Source organism: Aquarana catesbeiana, linkage group LG02 (genome assembly GCF_042186555.1).
Source record: "Aquarana catesbeiana isolate 2022-GZ linkage group LG02, ASM4218655v1, whole genome shotgun sequence".
NCBI classification, from domain to species: domain Eukaryota; kingdom Metazoa; phylum Chordata; class Amphibia; order Anura; family Ranidae; genus Aquarana; species Aquarana catesbeiana.
This window is the reverse complement of record NC_133325.1, coordinates 524,148,359-524,165,061: the sequence shown is the minus strand read 5'-3', so window position 1 is coordinate 524,165,061 and position 16,703 is coordinate 524,148,359. Positions and strand designations below refer to the sequence as shown.

General features: G+C 42.2%; 1 protein-coding gene across 4 annotated transcripts in view; it reads right to left on the bottom strand.

Moving 5' to 3' along the window:
* Positions 1–16,703, bottom strand: part of PIK3C2B (phosphatidylinositol-4-phosphate 3-kinase catalytic subunit type 2 beta) — a 1,217,858-nt gene that overhangs the window by 1,032,439 nt on the left and 168,716 nt on the right. For all 4 annotated transcript variants that reach the window (XM_073615832.1, XM_073615830.1, XM_073615833.1 and 1 more), the window contains exon 5: positions 15,474–15,594. In XM_073615832.1, the coding sequence (XP_073471933.1) occupies positions 15,474–15,594 (121 nt within the window). The remainder of the gene's footprint in view (positions 1–15,473; positions 15,595–16,703) is intronic.

Genomic DNA, 16,703 nt, shown 5'->3' with positions numbered 1-16,703 from the left:
AATTTCATATAGGTACAGTGTTGCATGACTGAGCAATTGTCATTCAAAATGTGAGAGCACCGGAAACTGAAAATTGGTCTGGTTAGGAAGGGGGTTTAAAGCGTTTAAAGAGTTCCAGTCAAATAATTTTTTACATAATTCAGCTACAAGAAGTACAAATAACAACCTTTGGAAAAAAAAAAATGTACTCACTTTTTCAGGTCTGTTGCTAGGGGGTCCCTCGTAATCTGCCTCTTCCTCGCAAAGGCGCCCGACATCATTTCCCTCGCTAGTGCTCCTGGGAGATGTCTCATCATTTCCCAGGAGTCACTGGGCAGCGCCGATGGCTTCTTTGCCATCACAACGGGGGCAGGCACTTCCGACAACGCCCGTTGTGATGGCAATGTCAGAAGTGTATGGCGCATGCGCAAGAATGGGAGATGCATGCTGGTCACGCAGCTGCACCAGAGCCCAGAAAATAGTGCTTGTGGGCTTCACATGCCCACAAGCACTATGGAAACTGACACGAAAGAGGAATACAAGATATATTCCTCTATGAAATTGGCAATTGAGCACCAATTAATCACACAAACATGAATGCTCTAAATAATTCTTAGAGAAAAAAAAATATGCATCCTAAAAAAAAAATAAAAAATATTTTAACAGTGGGAACTCCGCTTTAAGTGCCCAGGGGGTAAGTGGTTAAATAAATATGAAGTTAATGTTCGCCATTTTCGCCACCTTTAAAGCAAGAAAAGCTCAAGAAAAATGAATCCCTTAAAATTCTATATATTTCTTCACACTGGTCTGTTGTGCTTATGTTGTGGTGTTTTATCAGTTCAAAAAAACGCACCAAAAACGCACCTACATTTTTGAGTCACATAACCTATGAGAAAACCACCATAGGCACAGTAAAAATTGCAGCAAAAAGTGCATGTTTTTTCAGCAACATTATAGGTACTTTTTTTTTTTATTAAAAAAAAGCCAAAAACACAATTTTCGACTGATATGTTTCGACCACCGAAATTTCGGTGCATCTCTCTTTGCACCTCTATCTTTGAGATATCATAACGAATTAGTCTTGATCCAGGCATTGGTAGCTGAGGTAATCCACTTTCCAGTTGTCCACTACTGGGAGGTGGACAGCAGAGATTGTTGGACAGCGAGTCTCAGTCTGTGATCTGGTTTGCTTCCTTTAAGGCTGAATGACTTCTGGTGTCCCTCTGATGGTTGATAAAGGCCACTGCAGTAGAATTGTCTGACTGCACCCAGATTGGTTGTCCATCGTTGCATAGTTAATTTTATTGTTCTGAGCTCCAACATGCTTAAGGGAATTTTTTCACAACAAGCACAGTTCTTTTCGTGTGAAACGCATCAACTGATCATCATTGCAATTTTGTCTGGCTCATGACCATAAAGACATTTCTACAGCATCTTTTGGATTCAAGTGTGCGATCAATCTTTTCTTCTCTTCTCCAGATCCTACTTGCTGTTCTACTACACTCATCTCTGGCTCCCTGACATTTTGACTTGTCTGACTATCTGTTCCGGTTCCTAAACTCTGGCTATGTTTTGACTACGTTTACTCGGTTTACCTTATTATTATTATTAAACAAGTGTGATTTTACTGTACTTCTGTCTCAGTTTGATTCATGGGTTCTGACATTGGCTGAATGGGAGCATGGGTGGATCATGAGAAGGAGCATGCTTGTTCCAGGATGAAAAGATTTGTGCTTTAGAAGTCTAAAATGAAATTGGGCGAATTATACCACCTTGAAGGAAGCTACCATGATGTCTAAGACTCTCATGGAAAATATTGTTGTGACATGTCTTTGACCTTAATTTTTGAGTGTGAATTCTGAGAAAGAATTTTCTTATGTGGACGAAAGATCTTTGCTTGGGATTTGTCCAGGACCACCCCAGGTATTTCAAGTAAGAAGGTTGGAGAGCAGATTTTTGAAAATTGATCACTCAGCCAAAAGGCTGGAGCATCTGAATTGTCCTGTGGATGTTTGTTGATAGCTAAGAAGGAGAGTAGTTCTTTAGGAGAAGGTTGTCAAGATAACCCATGATTTGGATTGCCCTGAGTTCAGAGAAGGCAAGGGGTGCTAGGACCTTTGCAAATACTCCTGGAGTAGAGGATAGGCAGAAAGGCAGTGTGACCAAATGGAAATGCCTGTCTGCTCATAAGGTAGATAAATTGGAATATGCAGATAGGACAACTTTGGATGCCAGGTGTACCCTCATCTCAGAGTGGCAATAATTGACCTCTCAGATATCATGTGAAATTTTGGAATTTGATACTTATTTGTTGAGACATTTTAAGTCCAGAATCGGATGAATACCCCCCAGAGCTAGAGCTGTATATTGCTCTGTTAAAAGCACAGTCCTGGAATACAGGATCATGTTGGTTGTTAAAGTGTTACTAAACCCGGGACCCTGCATTCACTATATCTGGTCTCCCACAGTACACAGAACATGAAAATGCAACTATTTTAGTAAATATAAACTGCTAAATACTATTTCTCATCAGCAGTTATAGCAGTCTTGTGACTTCTAATCCGTGTCCAGTCAAGCACTGGTTAAAGCTTGTAGGAGGAGTTTTCATTCTCCTCTGACTGTCCTATAAGGCTGCATAACCCCTAACTTTGTCTGGACAGTGCTGATTGGCCCTGTGCTGATCACATACACCCTCCAAATAAAAATAAAAGATTTCAAACTCTTAATACACACCAAACTGAGCATGTGCAAAATTGCCTCCTAGGGCTCTGTTCTATCAGCAGATGGATTGAGGACAGTAAAAGAAGGGGAGGATCAGAGAGAATAGGCTCAAACAGCCTTTTTACACAGCACAGAGGATTAACCCCCTCTTAAAATTTCTGTTTGCAGAATATATAATTAAAGGAACATCCTCAATTGGTACAGCCAGATTTTTGTTTATCACTGAGAGGGCAGGATCAACTACAGGATCAGACTTTTTAGTGATATTCTTTTCCACTTGATAGAGTTTAGCAAAGTTTTTGAATGAGTGAAAATCTTTTCTGGTGTGATCCAGTCATCATAGATTGCATATTTGTTCATGAACAAAAATCTGAACAACTTAAGACCCATCTCATTGCTCCCATTCACCTCTAAACTTCTAGAACGCTTAGTCTACAACAGTCTTAGCTCCTACCTCAGTATAAATAACCTTCTTGACCCCTTACAGTCTGGCTTTCGCTTGCAGCACTCCACGGAAACTGCCTTACTAAAACTCACTAACGATTTACTAACTGCTAAAACCAACAGCCAGTACTCCATACTCCTACTACTTGACCTCTCTGCAGCCTTTGATACTGTTGACCACCCGCTCCTTCTCAATAAACTACATTGCCTTGGCCTCCGAGATTCTGCTCTATCCTGGTTCTCTGCCTATTTATCACAGCGCTCCTTGAGTGTCACCTACAACTGTCTCCTCCTCTCCATTGCCCCTTTCTGTGGGGGTCCCCCAAGGCTCTGTTCTTGGACCCCTTCTCTTCTCTATCTACACCTCCTCCCTTGGTCACTTGATAACCCCTTGTTATCCCCTCTTCAGTCTATCATGAATGCTGCTGCCAGACTTATCCACCTTACCAACCGCTCAGTGTCTGCCAACCCTCTCTTCCAATCCCTACACTGGCTCCCAATCACTCAGCGAATTAAATTCAAAATACTAACCACAACATACAAAGCCATTCACAACTCTGCACCGAGCTACATCACCAATCTTGTCTCCAAATATCACCAAAATCGTCCTCTTCCGCTCTTCTCAAGACCTCCTGCTCTCAAGCTCTCTCGTCTCCTCCCATGCTCGTCTCCAGGATTTCTCCAGAGCCTCTCCCATCCTCTGGAACTCGCTACCTCCATCTATCCAGCTATCCCCTACTCTTGCTACCTTCAGGCGATCCCTGAAAACTCATCTCTTCAGGAAAGCCTATCACGTCTCCAACTAATCTTCTACCACTTCCAACAGCTCATTCCCCACAGTTACAACCTTTTGTACCACCTGCCCCACCCTATTAGATTGTAAGCTCTTCTGAGCAGGGCCCTCTTAATCCTCTTGTATTTTATTGTATTATAACTGTATTGTCTCCCTTTTATATTGTAAAGCGCTGCGTAAACTGTTGGCGCTATATAAATCCTGTATAATAATAATGTCCTATAGATTTTTCAGATGTCTGTACCCAAAAAACCATGGTGAGACAGAGGAGAATACAGTTCTACATCTAGGCTTTTGCACACATCATCAGTGAGCTTATCCACATTAGCAAATAGGTAAAGTAAAGCCCAAGCTTCAGGTTTTAAAAGAGCGGGGGAGAAAAGTTTTCCGCAGCCTGCTCATACACTGCTTCTATATCCTTCTCATTTCCTTCAGTGTCTGCCTCATCTAGGAGGGACATGGTGGGATCTGACTCAGGTAGAGACGGAGGAGCTAGAGGAGGGGCCTGGACAGAGAAGACTGTAATAAAGCCAATAGTTGTTCATGGAACTGTGAAAGGACACATAAAAAGCAGTTTTTTTCCAGCTAGGTTGCTTGTTGTGTGCTTAAAAGAGGACTAGTAAACAGATGCATAGACCAGTGTTAATATCACTTCCTTCAAGGGGAGCATTGTCACTCCGAGGTGGAGTAGTGTGCAGGCCTTTGGCAAAACCAAGGTTTGCCTGAGGCTTTGTCACTTCCCCCTTTCACCTGGTTTCCGCCATAGCTACAGGTGAGGATATACCCCTGCAGGGTACTCACAGAGCCAGATGCAAGAATATAGGGCAAGCATGCTTGAATAGAGGATGCAGCAACCAGGGTACAGACAGGTTTTATACAGTCCTGTAGCAAAGTCCATACAGCAAATGTAATAAGCGGAGGACCACTTGGCTTGATTTTAAGGGGAACCACAAGTGTGGCACTTGCCCTTGTTGTCCACGTTTGATTAAGGTAGAGGGATTAAAGTCTACAGTTAGTGGTAGAAATTACAGTGTCAAGGATTTTATAAACTGTAACACCAGATAATTAATATACTTGATTACATGTAAAATCTGCCACATACAATATATGGGCAGAACAACAGGGAGATTGCAGGATCGCCTCCATGATCATGTGTATGATATGCAGAAGAACCACTCTAAAAATGTTGCTAATCATTTTATTAGATCACATGGTGGTGATCTCGCAGCTCCATAAATACAGGGCATTGAAAGAATCAAAAGACAACTTAGGGGAGGGGTTGTCAGGTTGCTGTGCAAGCGAGAGGGGTTTTGGATTTTCCATTTGAGAACACGGATGCCTAATGGGCTAAATTTCGAGTGGGATCTTACCCATTTTTATGATTGACCTCCCTGGCTCAAAAGAATCTGCTTTTCCCCATTTTTTTTGCAGCCTCTCTTTAGTGCATGTTTTCTATCCTGTGTCTCAATGGATCTCCTGCAGCTTTTTATATATAGCCAGTAATGTTCACCCGAGCCTATACACCTACACACATTTTGTGTGTGTGTAGATATATATATATATATATATATATATATATCTACACACACACATATACAGTGGCTTGCAAAAGTATTCGGCTCCCTTGAACTTTTCAACCTTTTGCCACATTTCAGGCTTCCTACATAAAGTTATAAAATTTTAATTTTTTGTGAAGAATCACCAACAAGTGGGACACAATTGTGAAGTGGAACGAAATCTATTGGATATTTTAAACTTTTTTAGCAATTAAAAAACTGAAAAGTGGTGCGTGCAAAATTATTTGGCCCCTTTACTTTCAGTGCAGCAAACTCACTCCAGAAGTTCAGCGAGGATCTCTGAATGATCCAATGTTGTCCTAAATGACTGATGGTGATAAATAGAATCCACCTGTGTGTAATCAAGTCTCTGTATAAATGCACCTGCTCTGTGACAGTCTCAGGGTTCTGTTGAAAGCGCAGAGAGCATCATGAAGACCAAGGAACACACCAGGCAGGTCCGTAATACTGTTGTGGAGAAGTTTAAAGCCGGATTTGGATACAAAAAGATTTCCCAAGCTTTAAACATCCCAAGGAGCACTGTGCAAGTGATCATTTTGAAATGGAAGAAGTATCAGACCACTGCAAATCTACCAAGACCCGGCTGTCCCTCTAAACTTTCAGCTCAGACAAGGAGAAGACTGATCAGAGATGCAGCCAAGAGGCCCATGATCACTCTGGATGAACTGCAGAGAACTACAGCTGAGGTGGGAGAGTCTGTCCATAGGACAACAATCAGTCGTACACTGCACAAATCTGGCCTTTATAAAAGAGTGGCAAGAAGAAAGCCATTTCTCAAAGATATCCATAAAAAGTCTTTCTAAAGTTTGCCACAAGCCACCTGGGAGACACACCAAACATGTGGAAGAAGGTGCTCTGGTCCGATGAAACCAAAATCGAACTTTTTGGCCACAATGCAAAACGATATGTTTGGCGTAAAAGCAACACAGCTCATCACACTCAACACACCATCCCCACTGTCAAACATGGTGGTGGCAGCATCATGGTTTGGGCCTGCTTTTCTTCAGCAGGGACAGGGAAGATGGTTAAAATTGAGGGGAAGATGGATGCAGCCAAATACAGGACCATTCTGGATGAAAACCTGTTGGAGTCTGCAAAAGACCTGAAACTGGGACGGAGATTTATCTTCCAACAAGAGAATGATCCCAAACATACAGCAAAATTTACAAAGGAATGGTTCACAAATAAACGTATCCAGGTGTTAGAATGGCCAAGTCAAAGTCCAGACCTGAATCCAATCGAGAATCTGTGGAAAGAGCTGAAAACTGCTGTTCACAAACGCTCTCCATCCAACCTCACTGAGCTCGAGCTGTTTTGCAAGGAAGAATGGGCAAGAATTTCAGTCTCTCAATGTGCAAAACTGATAGAGACATACCCAAAGCGACTTGCAGCTGTAATCGCATCAAAAGGTGGCTCTACAAAGTATTAACGCAAGGGGACCGAATAATTTTGCACGACCCACTTTTCATTTTTTTATTAGTTAAAAAAGTTTCAAAAATCCAAAAGATTTCCTTCCACTTCACAATTGTGTCCCACTTGTTGGTGATTCTTCACAAAAAATAAAAAATTTATATTTTTATGTTTGAAGCCTGAAATGTGGCAAAAGGTTGAAAAGTTCAAGGGGGCCGAATACTTTCGCAAAGCCACTGTATATATATATATATATATATACATACATACACACACACACACACACATACACACATATACAGTGGCTTGCGAAAGTATTCGGCCCCCTTGAACTTTTCAACCTTTTGCCACATTTCAGGCTTCAAACATAAAGATATAAAATTTTTATTTTTTGTGAAGAATCACCAACAAGTGGGACACAATTGTGAAGTGGAACGAAATCTATTGGATATTTTGGATTTTTGAAACTTTTTTAACTAATAAAAAAATGAAAAGAGGGGCGTGCAAAATTCGGCCCCCTTGTGTTAATACTTCGTAGAGCCACCTTTTGCTGCGATTACAGCTGCAAGTCGCTTGGGGTATGTCTCTATCAGTTTTGCACATCGAGAGACTGAAATTCTTGCCCATTCTTCCTTGCAAAACAACTCGAGCTCAGTGAGGTTGGATGGAGAGCGTTTGTGAACAGCAGTATTCAGCTCTTTCCACAGATTCTCGATTGGATTCAGGTCTGGACTTTGACTTGGCCATTCTAACACCTGGATACGTTTATTTGTGAACCATTCCTTTGTAGATTTTGCTGTATGTTTGGGATCATTGTCTTGTTGGAAGATAAATCTCCGTCCCAGTTTCAGGTCTTTTGCAGACTCCAACAGGTTTTCATCCAGAATGGTCCTGTATTTGGCTGCATCCATCTTCCCCTCAATTTTAACCATCTTCCCTGTCCCTGCTGAAGAAAAGCAGGCCCAAACCATGATGCTGCCACCACCATGTTTGACAGTGGGGATGGTGTGTTGAGTGTGATGAGCTGTGTTGCTTTTACGCCAAACATATCGTTTTGCATTGTGGCCAAAAAGTTCGATTTTGGTTTCATCGGACCAGAGCACCTTCTTCCACATGTTTGGTGTGTCTCCCAGGTGGCTTGTGGCAAACTTTAGACAAGACTTTTTATGGATATCTTTGAGAAATGGCTTTCTTCTTGCCACTCTTTTATAAAGGCCAGATTTGTGCAGTGTACGACTGATTGTTGTCCTATGGACAGACTCTCCCACCTCAGCTGTAGTTCTCTGCAGTTCATCCAGAGTGATCATGGGCCTCTTGGCTGCATCTCTGATCAGTCTTCTCCTTGTCTGAGCTGAAAGTTTAGAGGGACAGCCAGGTCTTGGTAGATTTGCAGTGGTCTGATACTCCTTCCATTTCAAAATGATCGCTTGCACAGTGCTCCTTGGGATGTTTAAAGCTTGGGAAATCTTTTTGTATCCAAATCCGGCTTTAAACTTCTCCACAACAGTATTACGGACCTGCCTCGTGTGTTCCTTGGTCTTCATGATGCTCTCTGCACTTTCAACAGAACCCTGAGACTATCACAGAGCAGGTGCATTTATACAGAGACTTGATTACACACAGGTGGATTCTATTTATCACCATCAGTCATTTAGGACAACATTGGATCATTCAGAGATCCTCGCTGAACTTCTGGAGTGAGTTTGCTGCACTGAAAGTAAAGGGGCCGAATAATTTTGCACACACCACTTTTCAGTTTTTTAATTGCTAAAAAAGTTTAAAATATCCAATAGATTTCGTTCCACTTCACAATTGTGTCCCACTTGTTGGTGATTCTTCACAAAAAATTACAATTTTATATCTTTATGTTTGAAGCCTGAAATGTGGCAAAAGGTTGAAAAGTTCAAGAGGGCCGAATACTTTTGCAAGCCACTGTACATGCACACATATATATATATATATATATATACACACACACACACACACACACACACACACATTTTGAGAATGTGTCAGTATTGGTCCTCATGATGTTCTAACACTTTGCTTTTTAGATCATTTGTTCTTAACATCAACTTTATTGTGTGTATGTATACATATTCTATTGTGGGGTTTTTTTCTATTATTTTGTGTATGTTGTTACTATACAATGATTTTGAATAGTGTCTTAAAGATGCTTAAATTCTAACATACAGTATCTGTAATATTTTGCTACATTGTTCACGCCTAATGGGCCCCACCTTCCACTGCTCAAAATTCAGAAAGCATAAAGCAAACCTTTTCAACACTTTCTGGGCTTAAAATAAGGTAGACAATACAATGGTATTGTTGAACGATTCTCTGAAGTTGGGGAATTTTTTATCCAAACCCTTACTACACCCAAACAATAGCAACATATTTTAAAAAACCCATCCAAGCTAGCTGCAGAAAAGATCACCCAATTGATATCCTGCATGAAGCACTGCCATCTTAGGCGAACCACAAAAAACAGGGCCTCATGTGGTTAGTGATGGCCCATCAGTTGATTTTCACCCAGCAAAATGATTCCTACATCCACAATATACAGAGCAGATGGACAAATCTCCTGCTGTTCCTATTGTATTCCGACATCCCTTTCAGCTCTTTGTGCTGTCTCTACCCTTGCTAAACATGGTATGCAAGAGGCTGACACCAAGTCAAACTCAGGTACTTTTACTGCTTGCATTTTTCTTTGTCAAATTATTTTATTAGAATTTTTTCACAATGTAACAAAATAAACATTTAAAAAGGAGTTGTAAAGGCAGAAGGTTTCTTATCTTAATGCACGGTCTCCGAAGAGACCGTGCTAGGGGGCATGGCAGCCATATGGCGGCCTCGTGTGGTCCCCCCGGCGTTCAGGGCGAGTAAAAACTCCGTCCGCTGACGTCATCGCCGTCGCAATTGCGTGACGCGTCCGCATCACGTGGTACGCGCGGGGCCCCGCGCATGCGCAGTGAGCGGAAACGTCCGGGGATGTCCCTGAACGCCGCCGGCAAGAAGAAATCCCCAACATGGTAGCCAGGACCAGCCTGGGTATCCAATGGGGGAAGGCGGGAGGAGGAGCCAACCATGCAGGAGCCCCTCCTCCCCGCCTTACCTTGCCGGGAAGGCACATCTAGGAAAAAAAAAAAAGCCCTGGTACGTGGGCAGCGGCAGCAGCCATAATGACTACTCGTGGGGGGAAGGGAAAGAGAACATGAGGGGGACAAAGATTCGATTATTGTACAGGATCAAAAGAGAATAAGATTGATATACAAAATCACATATGTAAACATATCATCTTATATTAATGCATACATTAATTGACGAAGAGAATTACACATGAGATATCCATGTATGTAGAGTGAATTCACATGCCTGAGTATATGAAAAATAAAATAAAACACATGTTTAGAACAAAAAAGAAACAACAAAAAATGAAATAAAATGCAAAAAAATATATACTGAATATCCAAAAAAACACAGAATCAATGCATAAATAATCATAAATGTCCCTAGGCTATCAGGGGGGAGGGGGAAAAGAAAGAGAAAAAGGGGGAAAAAAAAGGGAAGAACATGGAGAAATGGTCGGAAAATGGAACAGAGGAAAAAACCATAAGAGGCACAATTGCTTTCTATTACTGACAAAGGGCAAGAAGGACCTTATTGGGTCTTGCCCGAAACAAACCCTTTTAGAAACGGGGCAAATGATATAGCATCATTTAATCCCGGGAACGGGATTTTTTTTCCCCCTTTTTCTCTCTTTCTTTTCCCCCTCCCCCCTGATAGCCTAGGGACATTTATGATTATTTATGCATTGATTCTGTGTTTTTTTGGATATTCAGTATATATTTTTTTGCATTTTATTTCATTTTTTGTTGTTTCTTTTTTGTTCTAAACATGTGTTTTATTTTATTTTTCATATACTCAGGCATGTGAATTCACTCTACATACATGGATATCTCATGGGTAATTCTCTTCGTCAATTAATGTATGCATTAATATAAGATGATATGTTTACATATGTGATTTTGTATATCAATCTTATTCTCTTTTGATCCTGTACAATAATCGAATCTTTGTCCCCCTCATGTTCTGTTTTCCTTCCCCCCACGAGTAGTCATTATGGCTGCTGCCGCTGCCCACGTACCAGGGCTTTTTTTTTTTTTCCTAGATGTGCCTTCCCGGCAAGGTAAGGCGGGGAGGAGGGGCTCCTGCATGGTTGGCTCCTCCTCCCGCCTTCCCCCATTGGATACCCAGGCTGGTCCTGGCTACCATGTTGGGGATTTCTCCTTGCCGGCGGCGTTCAGGGACATCCCCGAACGTTTCCGCTCACTGCGCATGCGCGGGGCCCCGCGCGTACCACGTGATGCGGACGCGTCCTGCAATTGCGACGGCGATGACGTCAGCGGACGGAGTTTTTACTCGCCCTGAACGCCGGGGGGACCACACGAGGCCGCCATATGGCTGCCATGCCCCCTAGCACGGTCTCCTCGGAGCGGCCCTATTGGATGGAATGTCGGCACCTGCCATCAATTAACCCGCGTCGGATTCACGCCCCAAATCAAGGGCTTATATATATTCTTTCAGCCTCTCCCAGACCACTCCGAATATCTTTCTGTCCAGCTGGCGGTTTTCTCTGCAGCTTCACATTGTAAGTACACCACTTTGTTTTTATGTCATCGCACTTTGGTTGTCCCACATACAATACTTGGTCTACTACAATGACCATATATACATTTTAAATATTTAAATGTATACAATATTTCTCTACTTTATTTTATACTTTCAGACTTGCTAAATGGTAACCTGGACGGGCGCTTACTGAGCCTGTTCAAGGTTGTGACCAATCCCGGGCTAGGTCACACCTAAGTGCAAGCACACAGGGCAACATAGTGTGGTCTTCGCACCATCTTCACCTTGTTCATTAGGTAATATATTTTGTACACTTGCCTTTTTCCCATATGTGGGCACTTTTTCACCTGTTTTCCATATTATTCACCCATCACCTCTATGTGGTTTTGTTTTTCACACTCTTTGTGTGTTCACTTTTCATACCCCTTTGTTGTCCACATTAGGGATTCACGCTTTTTGTTTCCACACTTCCTTCCACTCCCAAGTGCTATTTTCTACTACTTACACTCTTCATTCTATTCACACCCCTTCACCTACATGGTTGAGGTATCATTATGGAATCAACTACTTCCCCCTTAATCTTGCATTTTATTTACCCTATGTATGCACTCCGTGATTTTTTCTATACTAAAAGAGGTATCTTAAACCACAAGTATGGTATATATATATATATGTGTATACACATATGTATATGTGTGTGTGGACTTTTCTACGTACAGACATACACACCTAGTATGCGTAGGCTACGGCCAATGTAATGGGTGTACATATGTATCTATGGTATTTTACAACCAAGCAGATACAAACACATATACATTTTTTAGACTCTACGTTGGAGTGCATATTAATGTATATTATCCCGATTTTGTTGTTTTTTCCTTCCTGGGTTGTTGCTGCAGGTGTCCTCCCCATCTGACCGACCGAGTGGTCTGTGCTTACAGATAGGGGGCGTCTCACAGTGTGATCTCTTGTAAGCCACATCTTTGGGATCTCCCCCTGGGAATAGGGGCTGCGGCGGTGGTGCCATGGGACCTCTGGGGGAAAGTGAACAGGCAATTTTTCGATTTTAAAGGGATCTCCTCAACAGAAAGCTTCTTGTTCTAGGACACTCATCATTGGGTAAATATGCCATATCAACATGTGGTATACCTGTTTTCAAATATATATATTCAATTTTTGACACATGCATTTTTGTGGTATAATTTTAGCAGATTGACCTTTGAAGAAGACCTGGAATATATAGGTCGAAACGCGTCAGATCTACAATTCTGATATACGTCAACGCATATGCTATGTTGTTATGAACATGTGCTTACAGTGTATGTGCTGAGTGTCATGTATTGGTAAATACCCTTATTGGAGCTCATTCTTTTTAACCAGTGTGTTGAAGCTACTTTTGTACAATAAAATTTATATTTTTACATATTGGCCTTCTACCCTCTTTTTTGCTGCCTAAAAACCCCATTTGGGGAATCTGTTCCTTTTTGTCTCAATCATCAGGGGTGAGCAGCACTCCCTTTCCTTCCCTGTGTCCCCCTCTTTTTCTTTTACCAGTGACTTACAAGCCACCAATATCGCTGCCACTGTTATTTTCCATAAGACAATCAATTTCCTGGCATAAAATTGTAACAGAGTAAGAAGAGTAAGAAGAGTACATATGGCATTAGTGGGATCCAAAGAATCCACTAAACTTAAAAGACTGACAAACTTCAAATGGAGGGAACTACAGAAATCGAAGTAATGCAATTGAGAATTTCCCGCCAGAATTTTTGGATAGCTGGGCATTCCCAAAAAATGTTTACCAAATTAGTGTAAGAGGAGGAACAATGCCAGCATGAGGAAGATTGGTTGCTGTATATCCTGACTAGCTTGGCAGGAGTGAAATATTGGTATATCTTTTAGAGGAATTTGTAGCCAATAAGATGAGCTCTGAAAGACACCAAACGTGTACAAGGAACCTCCCAGCTATCACCACAGTTGTCTCTATCCAACCCAGGAACAGCAGCATCCCACACAGACATGCACAAGGTAACACAATATAGGTTTCTGGAAACAAACTTTTGTAAACAGGGGAAAGCACTTGTCAACAAGTTATCCCTCAACAGTTGTTTGATATCAGTAGATTGTAGAGTAACCTGGCCAGCATCAAAAATTGAGAGATGAAGGCATGCCAAAATTGTAGGTATCTAAATAGGTGGATATTTGACAGGTAGTATAATGATTTAAAGCGGAGTTCCACCCTAAAGAGGAACTTCCGCTCATTGGATTCCTCCCCCCTCCGGTGTCACATTTGGCACCTTTCAGGGGGGAGGGGGGTGCAGATACCTGTATAATACAGGTATCTGCACCCACTTCCGGGTACAGCTAGCCGCAGACTCCCCGGCCACCCCCGTTGTGCTGTGGGAAATACACAGTTCCCACAACACAACGGGGACCAGTATAGACGAGCAGCGCGACTCGCGCATCCGCAGTAGGGAACCGGGCAGTGAAGCCGCAACGCTTCACTTCCTGATTCCCTCAGTGAGAATGGCGGCGGCAGCACCCGAGGACCGAGGGACGGTTTGGTCTCGGGTGCCGACATCGCTGGACCCCGGGACAGGTAAGTGTCCTTATTTTAAAAGTCAGCAGCTGCAGTATTTGCAGCTGCTGACATCTACATTTTTTTTTTTTTTCGCGAAACTCCGCTTTAAGGATCAATGGCATCACTAGGGTTTGTCACCCAGTATGGAAAAACATGGTGTCATCCCCTTCCACCAACTATAGTCCCCCCTCAGTACAGATCCCCACCCCCCTTTAGTACAGACCCCCCTTCAGTGCAGACATCCCCGCCTTTGGTACAGACCCCCAATGTGCATACCTCATATCAAGGACCTCATATCATGGGACATGCTCAGCAGTGCCCTTCCTCCTGTGTAGATGTAAACAGAGGGGAGGGGGCTTCGCTCAGCTCGGCTGTGCGGGACAGATCTGACAGCCTTCGAGAGATTCAGATCGGTGCAGTGGCCTTGTCCTGGGCCCTGCCGATGGGGTCACCCCTCTGGCGGGTATCAGCCGTGTGCTGTCCGCACCCCCCTAGCGACGCCACTATTTAAGTTCATTAAAGGTTAGAAGGGTCCCGTCTTGGACCACATGCTGCACCATCTGAATACGATAATGAGTCCAGATAACTAGGATAAGAATAGAAGTGCCCCAAATTAAGATTTTTTCCACAGCAGAGTACGTGTGGATAGCATGGGAAAGGCATGATTAGTCCACCCACAAACAGTACTCAAGGCTTTGAGGACTGAGCGCATACAGCATGTTAAGCTATAGGAAGGCTAGGGCCTCTGAAGCAGATGAGTCAAGTCAGGTACAATCCTAAAACAGCTTACTCCAGGGACACTGCAGTGTTATCAAACGGGGTTCTTAGCCAGGGGTGTGAAAACATCAACTGTCCTTCAAGGAAGTATTTAAAGAAATTGGGCACCGCTAACCCACCCTCCCCTTAAGGCTGTTATTAAATTTGCTATTTTAATGTAAGGCGTCCCACCCTGCCATAGGAAACAGAACAGTAGCCTGTCTATTGACTTAACATATTCGGGAACCTACACAGGGGAGTTAAAAAAAAAAAAAAAAAAGGAAAAGAGGGAAATTTTAATTTTCATGGTTTATTTTACCAATTAACAAGAGTAGGAGATTCTTCCAGGCATTCAACCTATGTTTGAGTAACGTGAGAAGTGGGCATGTAATGATAAATAAACCGCTGCATTAATTTGTGTCTTTTAGATCTGCCTGCCATTTAGCTGCAAGTAGGGTGCACATTTTATTCTTGCTTCATTTGAGTGATCTCAGCAGTGATAGGCTGTACTCTTCAGTACAGTTTACCTTCAATGATGGTAAGGAATAAAACATACATGACGGACCACTAGGATACTCACTTCTGTAAGAACTCTTCCAAGCCACAAATTTTAAGTACATAGTCAGATACACAAAGATCCTGCAAATGATCCATAGTATAGCTAAGAGTCTGGTAAATGAGCAAATCTACAGTAGAAGAACCTAAAAAAAAGAAAAACAAAATAGAAAAATTAAAAACCTAAAATATACAGTATATTTGCGGTAGATTTAAATCAAAAAATTTTACTTGTACCATATAATGTCATATTAGGCAAGTAGGCAACTAACATTACCTTGCCTGCAGATCCCCCAAAAATGCTGTCAAAGCTGAATGCAGGGCTGTATTGGGCTCTTAACAGAAAGTCCCTGACTCTTGCTGTTAAAGGATAAGTTTAACTTTTTTTTTTTTTTCCTAAGTTCCAGCTCCCCTATGTAACAATATAGCATCAATGTACTTTTTTTTGCAAATATATCAAAGCTTCCTATTAATTCTACAGACGCTTACTTCACTTGTCCTCATCAATGTTTCCAAACATATGCATTGCTTCTGCCTTACTTCCTGGTCAGACTATAGGTCAAGACACAGGAAGGACCAGCTGACCTCATTAGCACACACCCTGCATCATCCACCCTCCTACCTGCCCACCCATTCCCAGCTGCACTTTTTTTAATGAAATGCGATCAGTGATCACCCTTCTCACTAAATACACAATCAACAATTATATTGCATAGTGTATGACCATCTTTATACAAGTACATAGGAGGGAGTGGACAGAAACACTCTGTCAAGCCCCATTCACATCTCTGCATAGCGGGAACTGTGATTTTTGGTGCAGCACATTTCTGAAATGCAAGTAAACACAGATGTGAATAGAGCCTCATTATTCTTGTGTTAAATGCACCAATTTCACTTTCAGGCCCCATTCACGTCTAGAGCACACATTTTGTGGCTCATTTTTCTTGTGACACACATAGTGCAGCCTGTTGATTTCAATTGGCTGCACTACATGAGGCTCCATTCACATCTGTGTGTTTCCTTGCATTTCAGATACGCGCGACACCAAAAATCACATTAACAAAAATTCACCAAGCTCCGCTCTAAAAAAAAAAAAAAAAAAAAAAAAAAATGTTCTGAAGCTTCTTTGGGGCTATTGTTGCGTGTAGGGTAGCCCATTTAGGTGGATGGGCTGCCCTATGCGTGATGAGTGAAAATGCTCCAAAATGCCTCCCCCCCTTGCTTAAAAAAAAAAAAAAAAAATGCATGTGGGAAT